The 12,543-nt window shown below is 40.0% G+C and overlaps 2 protein-coding genes across 4 annotated transcripts in view; both read left to right on the plus strand.

Annotated features, from left to right (window-relative positions):
- LOC116848864 overlaps positions 1-5,362 on the plus strand; it is a 7,795-nt gene extending 2,433 nt beyond the window's left edge. For all 3 annotated transcript variants that reach the window (XM_032825441.1, XM_032825433.1, XM_032825427.1), the window contains 3 exons: positions 796-1,058; positions 1,352-1,463; positions 1,796-5,362. In XM_032825441.1, the coding sequence (XP_032681332.1) occupies positions 796-1,058; positions 1,352-1,463; positions 1,796-2,154 (734 nt within the window). In that variant the 3' untranslated portion in view covers positions 2,155-5,362. The remainder of the gene's footprint in view (positions 1-795; positions 1,059-1,351; positions 1,464-1,795) is intronic.
- Positions 5,363-5,856: 494 nt separating this feature from the next.
- LOC116848934 (protein takeout) lies at positions 5,857-12,042 on the plus strand. The gene is made up of 4 exons (XM_032825573.1): positions 5,857-6,821; positions 8,336-8,623; positions 9,804-9,953; positions 10,672-12,042. The coding sequence occupies exons 1-4, from the start codon at positions 6,656-6,658 to the stop codon at positions 10,821-10,823; spliced, it is 756 nt and encodes a 251-aa protein (XP_032681464.1). The 5' UTR covers positions 5,857-6,655; the 3' UTR covers positions 10,824-12,042.
- Positions 12,043-12,543: the final 501 nt, after the last annotated feature.

The following is a 12,543-nucleotide window of genomic DNA, read 5'->3' on the forward strand; positions in this document are numbered from 1 at the left end:
TATATATATATATATATATATATATATATATATATATATATATATATATATATATATATATATATATATATATCGAAGTAGTGCACCTCACCATTTGGAAGAAAATGGCCTAGGAGGATACGTACTTTGTCGAAGTAAATGGTAAGACTCTAATAAATTTAATTAATACTCACAAATAATATAAATTCCCATTAACTTAATCAACTAATTCTGCAACCAGCAGAACTGACTAATGGCTACTTGCTAGCCACAACGGAATATTAATCAATGATTCAGTTAATCGGAACTTGACAAACTCACTCTAAATTAATAAATATCACTAGCATTTATATAGTACATGTTATTTTATTGATAAAGACTTTTATCTTTCTTCCATTTCTTGCAACATTTCTTATGTTTCCTATAAGGATCCTAATGACACTATTTATTTTGACAGAATACGTATCCCTCTTTTTACATCATTTTCTCCCAAATGGTAAGACGCATCACTTTGATGTTCATATACCCTTAATTTAATTTTAAATGGGGCTAAAAGCTTATACAAGCTTAACCTGTTTGATGTTGCTGCACCGGTTAGACAGCTTATCCCAAGCATACGGTTACGTCACAGTTTCGAAAGAGCACTTGCGTGCTTTGAGAGACAAAGAGATACTCTATGATCTTGCCGCAGTTGTCGAATTGTTCATTCGCACAGTGGCTTATCTCTATCTGTTTTTCCGGTCCTGAAATGACTTCCTCGTACACGTTCCAATAATTTCACACCTATCGTGTTCTGCGACCTTTTTATTTTTATAGAGGACAACTTCAAAGACTGTCACCCCAACGTTTCGGGTTTCGACGTTTGCGTGCGGGAAGGACTGAATGCGATTCGGCCTTATTTCAAAACCGGTCTACTGCAATACAACGTGCTCCCGTTCGACCCCTTTTACGCCAAAGAGATAACGGCTAAGAGAGGCGTCCAGAATTTTGGCTTCACCTTAACACTCCGCAATGTCACCGAGCACGGATGGTCACTCAGTAAAGTGACGAAATTCGTGTTCGACATGAAGAATTACAAGGTACACATGCACGCGCGCCGCTTGTCGGTGTAATAACATTATTTACACCGCCGCGCGCGTAAGGGTGCTTTCAACTATAAAATATACACCTGTAACACCTCACCGATGCATACTTTACTTAATATGCGCATCTCACGATGGAGATATGTTTGCATTTTATTCGTCCCACAAAGATACATTTTTGTAGATTTTATTATCTGGTAAAGATAAAAGAAGGATTAACGACTCGATTGTATTCTCTTTGTGATGGGTGATGAAGAAGTGAACTAATCCTTGAATATTGCATTGACCAGATCGTGTACACGCAAAGTTTTCCGGAAAAGTCGCTGACGGGTAGCTACGAATTTAAGGGTACACTCTTCAGCACCAGCATTGTCAATAAAGGGACGTTCACGATGACTCTGTGTAAGTGCCTCGAGAATTTCAATCCGTTCGATCAGTTCGCTCTCTTATCGTAGAGCTCTGTGATGATCGAAGGGACGAATGCCTGAAAACGATACGCTACATTTTTCTGTCTTTTAAAAATGCGTTTCCCGTAAATTAAAGAAACTTTCTCCGCGTTTTCCTCGGCGTTTTTCACGCTCCTGCCTTTCAATTACTACCGACAATTGAGCGCATCGACTCGAATAAGTTATAAAAAATAGCCAAACGACATCACGGGCGTTTGGAAAATCATTAAGGAGCGAGTATTCGCCGTCTCTTTTTTTTATAAAAGATAATCTCCTTCGACGTTGCAGACGATTTGATACAAACGACCACCGTGACGAAACTGCCAGGCCAAAAGATACGCGCTCAGATGGACGTGCAGACTATTAGAGACATGAAGCTCCACATCAGGAATATCCTGTCTGGCAAGGAGTTCCTTGAGAATATGCTCGACAAGATAATTAACGGCGCCTGGCAACCGGGTTTCGTGGTGACGCGTGGCTTGATCAACGAACTTGTCTCGACAGCTTTTACGGAGATCTTCGACACTAATTTCCGCAATTTCCCCTTCGACCAAATCTTCAGGCCAAGCACGTCGTCTAAAACTTCAGCCACGAACTCAACGACGACGAGACGACACGGGGTTGGTGCTGGAGCCTCGTTTACTTAATGGATGCACGTAACGAATGAAAAGAAGCTCGCTCCTCGGCGAGCTGCTGTGAGAGCGTTATGCGAGAGCGAATTTCGTTCGATTACTGGAGCCTCGCGACTCTCCCGTTGCGCTTACATCATCGTTTTCGCTATGTGCGTGCGCGAGCGTGTACGAATTAGCGCATTGAATACACGTGTACGTGTACCTATCCATGTCCATACAGCAAATATACACACCACCTTTTCTACGATCTTAGGTATGTTTTTTCCTCGCTGAACTAGGTTGCACTTTTTATCTTTAGAGCGATTACCGAGTGGTATAACTTAGGCAGCGAGCACAGAGAAGAACGTAAGCAGTAAGACTTAAGTTATAAGCAAATTGACCAATCATCAGGTGATGTTCTCCTTACAATCCAAGGATAATCAATTGTGACCGGTTAATCTTCTTACTGCTTAGGTCGTATTGCTTACGTTTTCCAGTGTGTCATGGTTCTTAGTGTTGAAAGCAACAGGAACGGAGTTCCATTGCGACAGCAGTCCAGCTGGAAAGAACAGTTTCAGCGTTTCTCAGCCTGAAGATTCCCGACGACCTTAACGTTCGCTGCGCTTCTGAATCAGCATTGTCCTACATGCGCGTGCATTGCTGGTGCATGAACACGGTGTACACGTTTTCCGCCGAGCATCACATACGCTCGCGGAATGCTAAAAGCCTTTGATCGGAGCAACGCGGGACGAATGAGTCTCTTTTACCTGAATAGTCGCTCGCCTTGAGGAGCCCCGGTCTTTGACCCTGCATTCTTATAAGACATGTGGGAACATCGCACCCGTCGTGGCAACGAGAGAAAGTGCATTGACATGTGGATATTGTGAATACGCGAATTACGATGTGTCATTGATTTCGATCGTTGACACTTGAGCCACCGAATTCTAATCGATCGTCGCTGCCATGCAGCGGCTTTGCTCAATTTGTCTTATAAATCTCATAAATCAGTTTCAATATCCAAATCCGGAATTCACAAGGTTGCCCACCTTCGAAGAAAGACACGGGCGAGACGCGTTGTGCATAAAAAAGCTTTATACGCTCTACGAGAACGCGACACCTCGAGACACTGAGAAAGAAATACTTGGAAATTTATTTGCGTGGGATATAAAGTTTATTCACGGAAATCAAACTTCACTTTGCTTCACAGAAATAAACTTTATCTCCTACAAATAAATTTTAATTTTTCGTTTTAGTGTAAGTATGGTGATCGACGATTCATGCGGTAAATTTGAGTTGAAATTGCGGTTCTACGTTAGTCTTGCAAATTCTGTCGAAATTGAAGGATCAATGGGGAATCTCAAAGCATTGTACAGGCTATTGCCTTTCCTTGATTATATTCGCTATTAATATTTATTATATAGAGAACAAAGTTTGGTTATGTTAACACGAAGTTTGATCTAAGTGAGTGAACCAACGCGTTTTGGTTGGAGAAGACGGAATTTCTGGTTCTTGTAATCAAATTTGAATCATAAGAAATTCTCCTTTTACCAGAATTGGCAGGGTTAATATGGGATCAAAATTTTGGCTTAAGGATCGAGTCTTTCTGCATCCGTAAATCGTTAATTAGAAACTGAAGTAACGACGAAAAGGTTAGTGTCAGAGTGAGAACGTTTTCAATGCCAGGGTCGCTGGAACCGGCATGCAAAATGCCTACCAAACTTGACCTCTATCCGTACAAATATCACTTTTAATTTCGAACAAAAGTGACGGTTCAAGAGAGTGTACTGACCGTCTCGAGGACGATCCGGCTTGTTTGCACAATGAATTACTTTTTTTTATCAGAAAGAAGGAAGCTCTTAATAATTGAATTGTCAAACATCGCCGAGGTTGTTCAGGTCGAACCGAAATCCGGTTCCTTCCATTTGCGCCTTCACCCCGTCGTTCTCACGAGCCCCTGTCGGGACTTTCCGATCGTTTCAGATGCTAGTCGAATGACGGGGCAACAAGAAAGCCGTGGTGCGGGACGCGATCTAACTCGCGCGGAGTCTCGCGCGTGCATGTCGGAAACGTGACACGAAACGAACGTGAGCGAGTCGATTAACGGTGCTTAACATGTCCGCGGCTCCTAATTCGGCCCGTCTTTGACGTCCGTGCTGACGTCCGTCGAGTACTTTCCTTTAGTTCAGACTCGTCGTCCATTTTTATAGTCGATTATCGATTCCGCGACACGTCCTGTACCTGCTATTCAGCCTTTGTTCGCTTGCGATGGGCCTGTGCGTTCAGATATTCAGACCGTGGTGTCTACTACTCGCCTAAATTGCGCAATTTAATAAACCGCACGATCGCGCCGGCGGATCGCATTCGATTTAGCGCACGCGACCGCCTAATTAGCTGGCGGAGAAAAGTGCTCTTTTCTTCTCTTCTCAGCGCGATCCGTCGTTCACCGTGCGTCGGTCGTTAAAGCGCGTACCACTTACTGCCGCTACTGCGCGGCTAACAGAGAAAGAAAGTCATAACAAACGCCGGCAATTATCGGGAAAGTAAAACGCACCGATACATCAAATTAATCAGCGTGTTTCTTCGTTCCCACTAGGAGACGAAGTATCCGCGTCGTCGGTCAAAGCAAAAGAGCGGTGTCACGTTTTATGGGAACATCATCCAATGGCCTGTTGTTTACTATGGTTAATTTCCAGCTGACCTCGGTGGGAATTAATAAACGATCTTTCGTGAAGGTTACACCGCTCCTTTTCGCTCTTTATTGCACCGTAAAAAAACAACAATAAAAACATTTATGTAGCGAAACCCGTAGTTCAATTATATCACGAACGTTCATCAGATCGACTCGAGCAGACCTGCTCTAAAATTAGAAAGAGTAAAACGAAAGGAAACCAAAAGAAAGACGAGAGCAGCTTGGACTGAAAAAAATTTAGATATAACATGATAGAACGGGCGAATATGAACTACAGCTAATGACAATTACATGGAATTTTGCAAAATGCAGTTAAAATTTTGCGTATTCGTATCGGCTCTTCGATGTTCAGCTCGTTCAGTTATTCTTCCACTTATAAAACGCTCTGAGAAAGAACAAAAGGGTTCTTTCATACATTTCAATAACGTATGTAAGATTCATATTAAAGGAATGCTAAAGTCGATGACGAACAATATCGATAACGTAGAGACGATCGTTACTAATACAATCACTCTATTCTTTTCGTATTTCTTATATATACAGAACTTACGTAAATGTATGATGCTTTGTGATTTACCATATACAGTGGAAAACCTAACCACGTCTATGTAGAGACATTTCTGCAAACTTTTTCAATATTTTTAAGCTTCTGAATTCAAATGCGAAGATAGAGCAATGTTCTTCAAAATTTTTTCTTTTTAAAGCATTCATACTTTCGGTACGTACAAGCGAACTTTTGAATTAAGAAAATATTACGCTAAGCTTGGATTAGGTACATATTAGGCTGACAGCTTGAGATTAAAAAATTTTGACATTTAAATTTTTTTTTCGTTTTTGTCATATTGAAAAATACTCCTATTTATTTTTATATACTTTTATTGCGTAAAAGCATTTGTAATTCTCTACATAGAGAGAATGATTTGGTTGAATCAAATAAACGCTTCTTTGGAATAGTCCAAACGAATTTTTTGATTGATCAAAAAAAATTTCGTTTGAAGCAACAAAAATATTTATTTACGGCTTAATTCCAAAAAATATCTTTGTTGTATTAACCAAATAACTTGTTTGGACTATTCCGATAAAACATTTATTTGATTCAATAAATCGTTCTCCCTGTATATTAATACGACATAATTAATACGACATAAACTTTGCAGAAAAATATCAGTATTCTGTCGGTAAAGTTTTCAGTTTCGACATCCCTTTAACAGTCGTTATTTAAAATATGTCACATGAGATACCGAGATCTGAATTTTAAATTGTATCAAAATTTTTAATTTATGTCATATAATATATGTAACGCATAATTATAATCGCAATTCATCTGAGAAGCTCACATTTAACTCTAAACTCGAATCTGAGCATATCATGTGAGAAAAATCTCACACACATACACAAACAAAAATTATTAATACAGATTTAAATCTGAATTATTAATTCAGATTGAAATCTGAATGAATAGCTGTGATGAGAAGCGTCTCTACGCATGCACGCACACATGTTCGCTCTCAACTCTTTCTCACTTATTTTTATGATTTATTTATTTCCTGTCTGGATATCCTGAGATCCAAGGATATTAGTGAACCCGTCGATCAGAGTCCCGCTCTCGGCGGCCTCGAGCTTCTTCTACTTCTTCGTGTCTGGGGCCGGTATAGCGGGGGGCAATGTCAAGGTGTTATAAGGCCAGGCGCATCTCTGCCCACCGATCATTCCACGTCGAGAAACCCAGTTGGTTTGTGAGTTCATCGCCGACCTCGAAGTTGACCGTGACAAGAGAAGGAAGAAAGACAGGCAGGAAGAGAGGAAACGGACGCCTGCAAGTAAGACGTCGTAACAAAAGCCAAGAACATGAAGAGTGCCGTACTACTGTGCGCGTGTTTGCTGCTGATCGGCGTTGGGGCTGTCGGCAGGTACAGGGGCTTAGAATTCTTGGAACCGTGTTCTAAGAGGGATCCCAAGCTGGAAGCCTGCCTCGCCAGGTCGGCCAATGTACTCACCGAGCACTTTCGTGAAGGTGAGATATATCTACGCTAGTTTATGGGCTTTTTTAATTTAGTTTGTTTAAAAAAATCGTCGGTCAAATATCTTATTTTGTTCGCGTTATTTTACACAAATAAACCTAATCTGGTAAGCTGCGTCAGATTTATCTGATGCCGTTCGTTTTTTAATAAAAAACTCGAAGATATGTAGTGAAGAAGCTGAGAAATAAATTCTAAATTCAAATTTTTTTGAAATGTTTCTGAAAATTTTCATTTTGCTACACTGAGAGAAAAATATAGTTACCTTTGGCGTCAACTATACGCTTTTGTAATTTTAACCACAAAAATAATTAGAGGAACCATTGTTTTAGTAAGTATTATTAGAAAGATGGTTCCTTTAATTATCTTTCTAGTTAAAATCACAAAAAAGTATAGTTGACGTCGAAAGCAACTATATTTTTCAGTGTACGATGACGTTCATTCGTGCGTTTACTACGATGAAATAAATCGAAAGATATCTCCAGACTCAAGTACAGTTAAGCCTGCGTTTTTTGTGATATCGAGTGAAGGTACGGCGGATGATTGGAATTGCGGTACGTCAATGTATACCACGCGCACGGCTCTCGGTTGTTAAGTTTTTTACTTCACGCTCTCTGTATGGAATGTTAATATCTTTTGTTATTTTCGTATCCCTGTTATTACTTTCGTCGCTCTAACGTTTTCAATTCAATCTGAATATTCTTTTTATTTTAACTTTCAACATTTGTAGTATTTTGTATTAAACGCTTGGATGTACGAAGAAATTAATAACTTTGCTCAATGGCTCTTTGTCACAAATAAATGAAATGTATCTAAAAAATGAAATGAAATGTAGTTCAAAATATATAAAGTTGCGAATGCTTTGCAATTTTGATCGACGACGAGATATGACATCACAATATTCTTATAATTAAAAAAAATTTTGTATATAAATGCCTAACAATAAAGCGAAAAATTTAATTAAAAGTTCCGAGGACCCAAAAATCCGACCGATTCAATAGCCACGTGGTTTTGTTAGCGATGGAAGCAGGTTATAACGGTGCATTGGAATGGTCACCCAGTGTCCTACATTCCGTTCATTTTGTATGATATTACTCCAGCACACCTCGGGCGATAGCTTTCTTCAAACGTGTCAGCGCGTGTGAAGCCGTGACTCAAAAGAAAAAAAGTAAAAATCACTTCTCAACACAACGGACTTGAACAAATCAAATTCTCTCGCTTATTTTCCATACGTTAAACTGTTCAAAGACATTCAATTTTTCTGAATCAATCTGACATTAGTTCTTATATTAAAAAAAAATATATATAGTATTATCATTGTGCAACCCCCAATCAGCAAATGTGAATTATCTAAATGCAAGCGAGATCCAATTCGATTGTGACAGTCGAAAGTCGAACAAACTCTCGATAAATTGAAGGTAAACCTCGAGAAAGTTCGAATCGCGCTCGGCGAACCGCGTCCTTTGCGGCTAAGTGCATTGCAACCGTTGATCTGACGTCGCAACTGCAGGTCTACCGCAGCTAGGCTATCCGGAGGTGGAACCCATAATTTTAGACGAGTTGCACATCGCGCTCGGCGCCGGCCCGGACGGCTACAGAGCGCAATTCAAAGACATACATGCAAAGGGAGTCTCCGCTTTGCGAGTGACCGGTCTCAGAACGCGGCTGAGCGACGACGAAGTGCAGCTGCAATTAGCGCTGAACATTCCCAAAATCAGAGCGGCCGCCAGATATCGATCCAGCGGGACCTTGATCTTGGTGCAAGCTAGCGGCGCCGGAGATTACTGGGGCGAATACGGTAAATCACTAAGATTATTAAATTCATTGATTTAATTAATCGACTAATTAACCTAATGTGTGCACACTGAGAGAGACACAAAACATCTAAAAAAAAATATTTATTTACGATGAACACTAATAACATATTTATTTAATCTAAATCCTTTTGTGTGTGTTGAAATACAATAAACGCTTGCTTTCACGAAAAGCAACGATTTTAGGAAAATGTATATTTTTTTATTTGAAAAACAATTTTCTTTTGACGTTAAAAAATATATACGTATATTAAAGTATAAGTAAATATGTTATAGTAAATTAATTATAGTAAATTAATATTCTTTTCATTTTTTTGGATATCTTCTTTCTCAGTGTAATTCAGCATGATTCAATGTCACTCCTGCGAATTTATTTGTCGTTTCAAAAAATAAATAATGAAAAAGAAAAAATTGTTAACCCTTCGAGAGGTTCATTCGTTGCACAGCGCCATCGGATTTCCCCGATGCGATTCGCAAGCCGAGTAAAATGTCAGTGGCACAAGTGTGTCACGATAGCGGTAACTTTCACCACCTGCGCAATCTATATTTGTTGTCAACAAAGTTACTTCGAGTGCTATTTCTTGATGAGTGCCATTTCACGGTAATGCCAAGCATTGATTCTGATTAAAAGTATAAAAGTAGCATACGCGAATATTAAGACCTGGTTTCGCCAATGAGACAAACTTGATTATTATATCAAGTGACTAATTAGTATAATTACTCAATTATAAGAGTACTTTATTAGAGCTGAAACGTAAACATTGAGAAAGTTTTATGTGAACTGGACTGTAGCGATCATGTAACTTTTCGAACAATGGACATGTAAACATTTGCACGTGAAACTTTGCACGAGTTTATCCTAGGGAAAAAGATACATGATCGATACTCTGATTCGAACAGCTGTCGCTGGCCCTCGCTATTGAACGCCTTGCGGATCGCAACACGATCTGCTTGTCGCGAGCGAAATACTCATGAGAGACTCCTCAAAGAGGATCTCTCTTGACCCCTACTGTATGCTCCTACCTGAAGGCAACTTGATATACAGAGGCTTCGCGTCTTTCGCACACCACGCTCTTTCGCTGTAAACTCATATATCGCTCATTCACGTTTACGAGTGCCACTTTTATTTTCCGTGACTTCAATCGTAATTCTTTTCGTTCACAGATGGCGTTAAGGCCAAGGTCTTCATCAGGGCAAAGCCGTTTTTGGTTCAGGGCCGCCGTTACCTCAGGTTGCAGCAACTGAAAATGGACTTTAGTGTGCAGAACATCAAAATGGGTGTCGAGAATGTGCGCGACAGCAACTCCATATTGCGTAAGTTTCAACTCCCATTCGGAGTTCCCGTACAATTTTCAAGCTGATTTTCAAACAGAACGGACAGGCGAATCCGAGTCGAAATTTTAGTCCCATTTTCGGCTTGGACTTTATAACATCTGTATATTCTGAAATATCTGAGTATATTTAATATATATAGAAACTGAAGTCCTGCTCAGCGTCTCGAGACGACAGAACATGCACAAAGTGTCCTTTTCTAATGCGGGTTCTAAAGAGGACCTCTCAGCAAAGCCAGTAGGTTGAATAAAATCAAAAGAGATTAATATAGACTTTAAACTATCAACGGCGTTAAGTGGAATATTGATCAACAGTAGTATTAAAATTTCGATTTGGGAAGTCGCATTACAATGCTTCCATTTGCACTCGACACATTTCCCTCTTTCTTCTTTTTTTTTCTTTCTTATTGTCTCTTTATTATTTCTTTCTTCTCTTTTCTTTTGGACAACCAATATTCGAAATCCGCCTGGAAAAGTCGAAAGAAAAACACAGAACACTACAGACGATCGTTAATTTCATTCGCGTTCTTCTTCAGCCTTGATCAGTGGTTAATCGCGTGCTTTTAGAGTGCGTGATAAAAAAGTTGAACATTGAGTTGGACGACCGAGAAAGATAAATAGATAGACAGATCGATCGGGACAGAGGAGAGCGAAGAAATAGTAATCTGCGCAGTATAATGACGATTATTTTCGTTCCGCAGTGGCGGCGCTGAATCTCTTCATCAACAGCAATAGCCAGGAGTTACTGAAGGAGATGAAGCCGGATCTGAGGCGAAAGCTGGTGCAGGTGATGTCGACCTTCGTTGAAAAACTGTTCGCGCAGGTGCCGTACGACGCCTGGATCACGGATTAAGGCGCTGACGAATCGCCGTGAACAAAAATCGATGGTCGTCACGCAGCTTGGGGAGGAAAAGAAGACGACGGAAACATTGTTCCCGCGACACAATGAACGATACAGTCCCGTTGCACTAATTACGGCGGGAATACCGGACGACAGTATGCGACGTGACTGATTACTCGGTATTTCCGAGCTCATTTGCGTCCAATCTTTTGCGCGCGAATCGTAAGAGCGAGAGAAGCGTCCGCGTACGCGATACAGGGTATTTCGTAGGATTCGTAAGGTTCAAGACTCCGAGAGCGAATATTCTTCCGGCATTGGATTCGACGGAAGCATTGTAACATATTTATATACCGAACAAACGCAATTTAGTTTACGCCGGCAATTTAGAGAAGAACGTTGGCTAAAAACTCTCGGCCGATCACTCTCACGCTTGTATCGTCTATCGATGATTCACGCGTTGCTTGTCTGATTGCTGCCTCTTTCGTGCAGTGACGAAGCTGAAAGAAGTTGAAAGCAAGGTGCGATCAATCGCGTTCGGATCATTCGGCTGTGCGCAACATTGTGCGCACGTGTATGTATTATGATTGAGTTATCCATATTCGGCTGCATCGTCACCGAACGTCACGTCATTTTATTCAGAATTCAACACGGCGGAAACAGTTTGGTTATATTGGATTGTGCGATAAGTGATTTCGAATTTCTCAGATAAAACGGCACGATTGTGTCTTGCACGCCGTTATAAATCTGTGTGAAGTGATTATCCTTTTAATCTATGATCTTTTTGCCGTTCTCCGTGTACATTGTTTCATGATATTACAATGACATAAAAATATAGTCATTGCATTTTACGTGAAAAATCCCAAATGACTCGTTACGCAATCCAATATTAACATGAAATTTGATTCTGATAAACGAACCAACGCGTTTCGAGGCTGAAGCAACGCGCAGCATTTCTAGTTGTTCGGAATCAAATTTGAGTCATAAAAATTAGACATTTCGAATCCTTCGGCCGAAACGCGTTCATTTGTTCATCAAAATTCAATCTCACATTAATACGAATAAATACTTTTCTCCGTGAGCGATAGGTGAGATATGCCGAGTCCAAAGGACTTCTAATTGTAGGTATACGCATAAGTTTCTCATTTACTGTGTATATACATATCACTATTGTCTTTTTTCTCTAGTATTATCAGAAAGGAAGGAATAAATGGCAAAAAGAAATGATTTGTAATTTTCCAATTTGTTTCGATCGTTGATATTAAGTTGATACGTTTCTATTCTCATAGTTTTTTCTGTTTATGTACTTGTATTGCGTTAATATTGCTAACGAGGATCCAAATATTGCGGTTCCGAAACATTCTTGTCATTTGTATCTCCAATAATGCTTGACATGCGCTAAAACTGCACTAAAACTTTAAAACGCGCTAAAATCTGGTTCTTAATAGCTTCTATATTTTATTTATTGGATTACAATCTGATATTTATGGTTATTTTGGTCAATTGAAAGACAAAAATGTTAACGTTGAAGGGAACCACGTGTCCAGTCATGTTGTGCTTTTGTTTCGCGGAAAGGAAACGTTCGCTTTTAATTTCACTTACTTGATGTTTCTTGCGTTTCCGTTACGTCATCGTCGCGACTTTGCGCGACGAAATACTCACGACGTCGCAATTAGTTTTGTAACCGTTAATCGCTGACAAAGTTCGGCTGACTCGTTAAATTACGCGACAGCAT

This window comes from Odontomachus brunneus, unplaced genomic scaffold, assembly GCF_010583005.1.
Source record: "Odontomachus brunneus isolate Ranch 3 - 2012 unplaced genomic scaffold, Obru_v1 Obru_scaffold_005, whole genome shotgun sequence".
NCBI lineage: Eukaryota > Metazoa > Arthropoda > Insecta > Hymenoptera > Formicidae > Odontomachus > Odontomachus brunneus.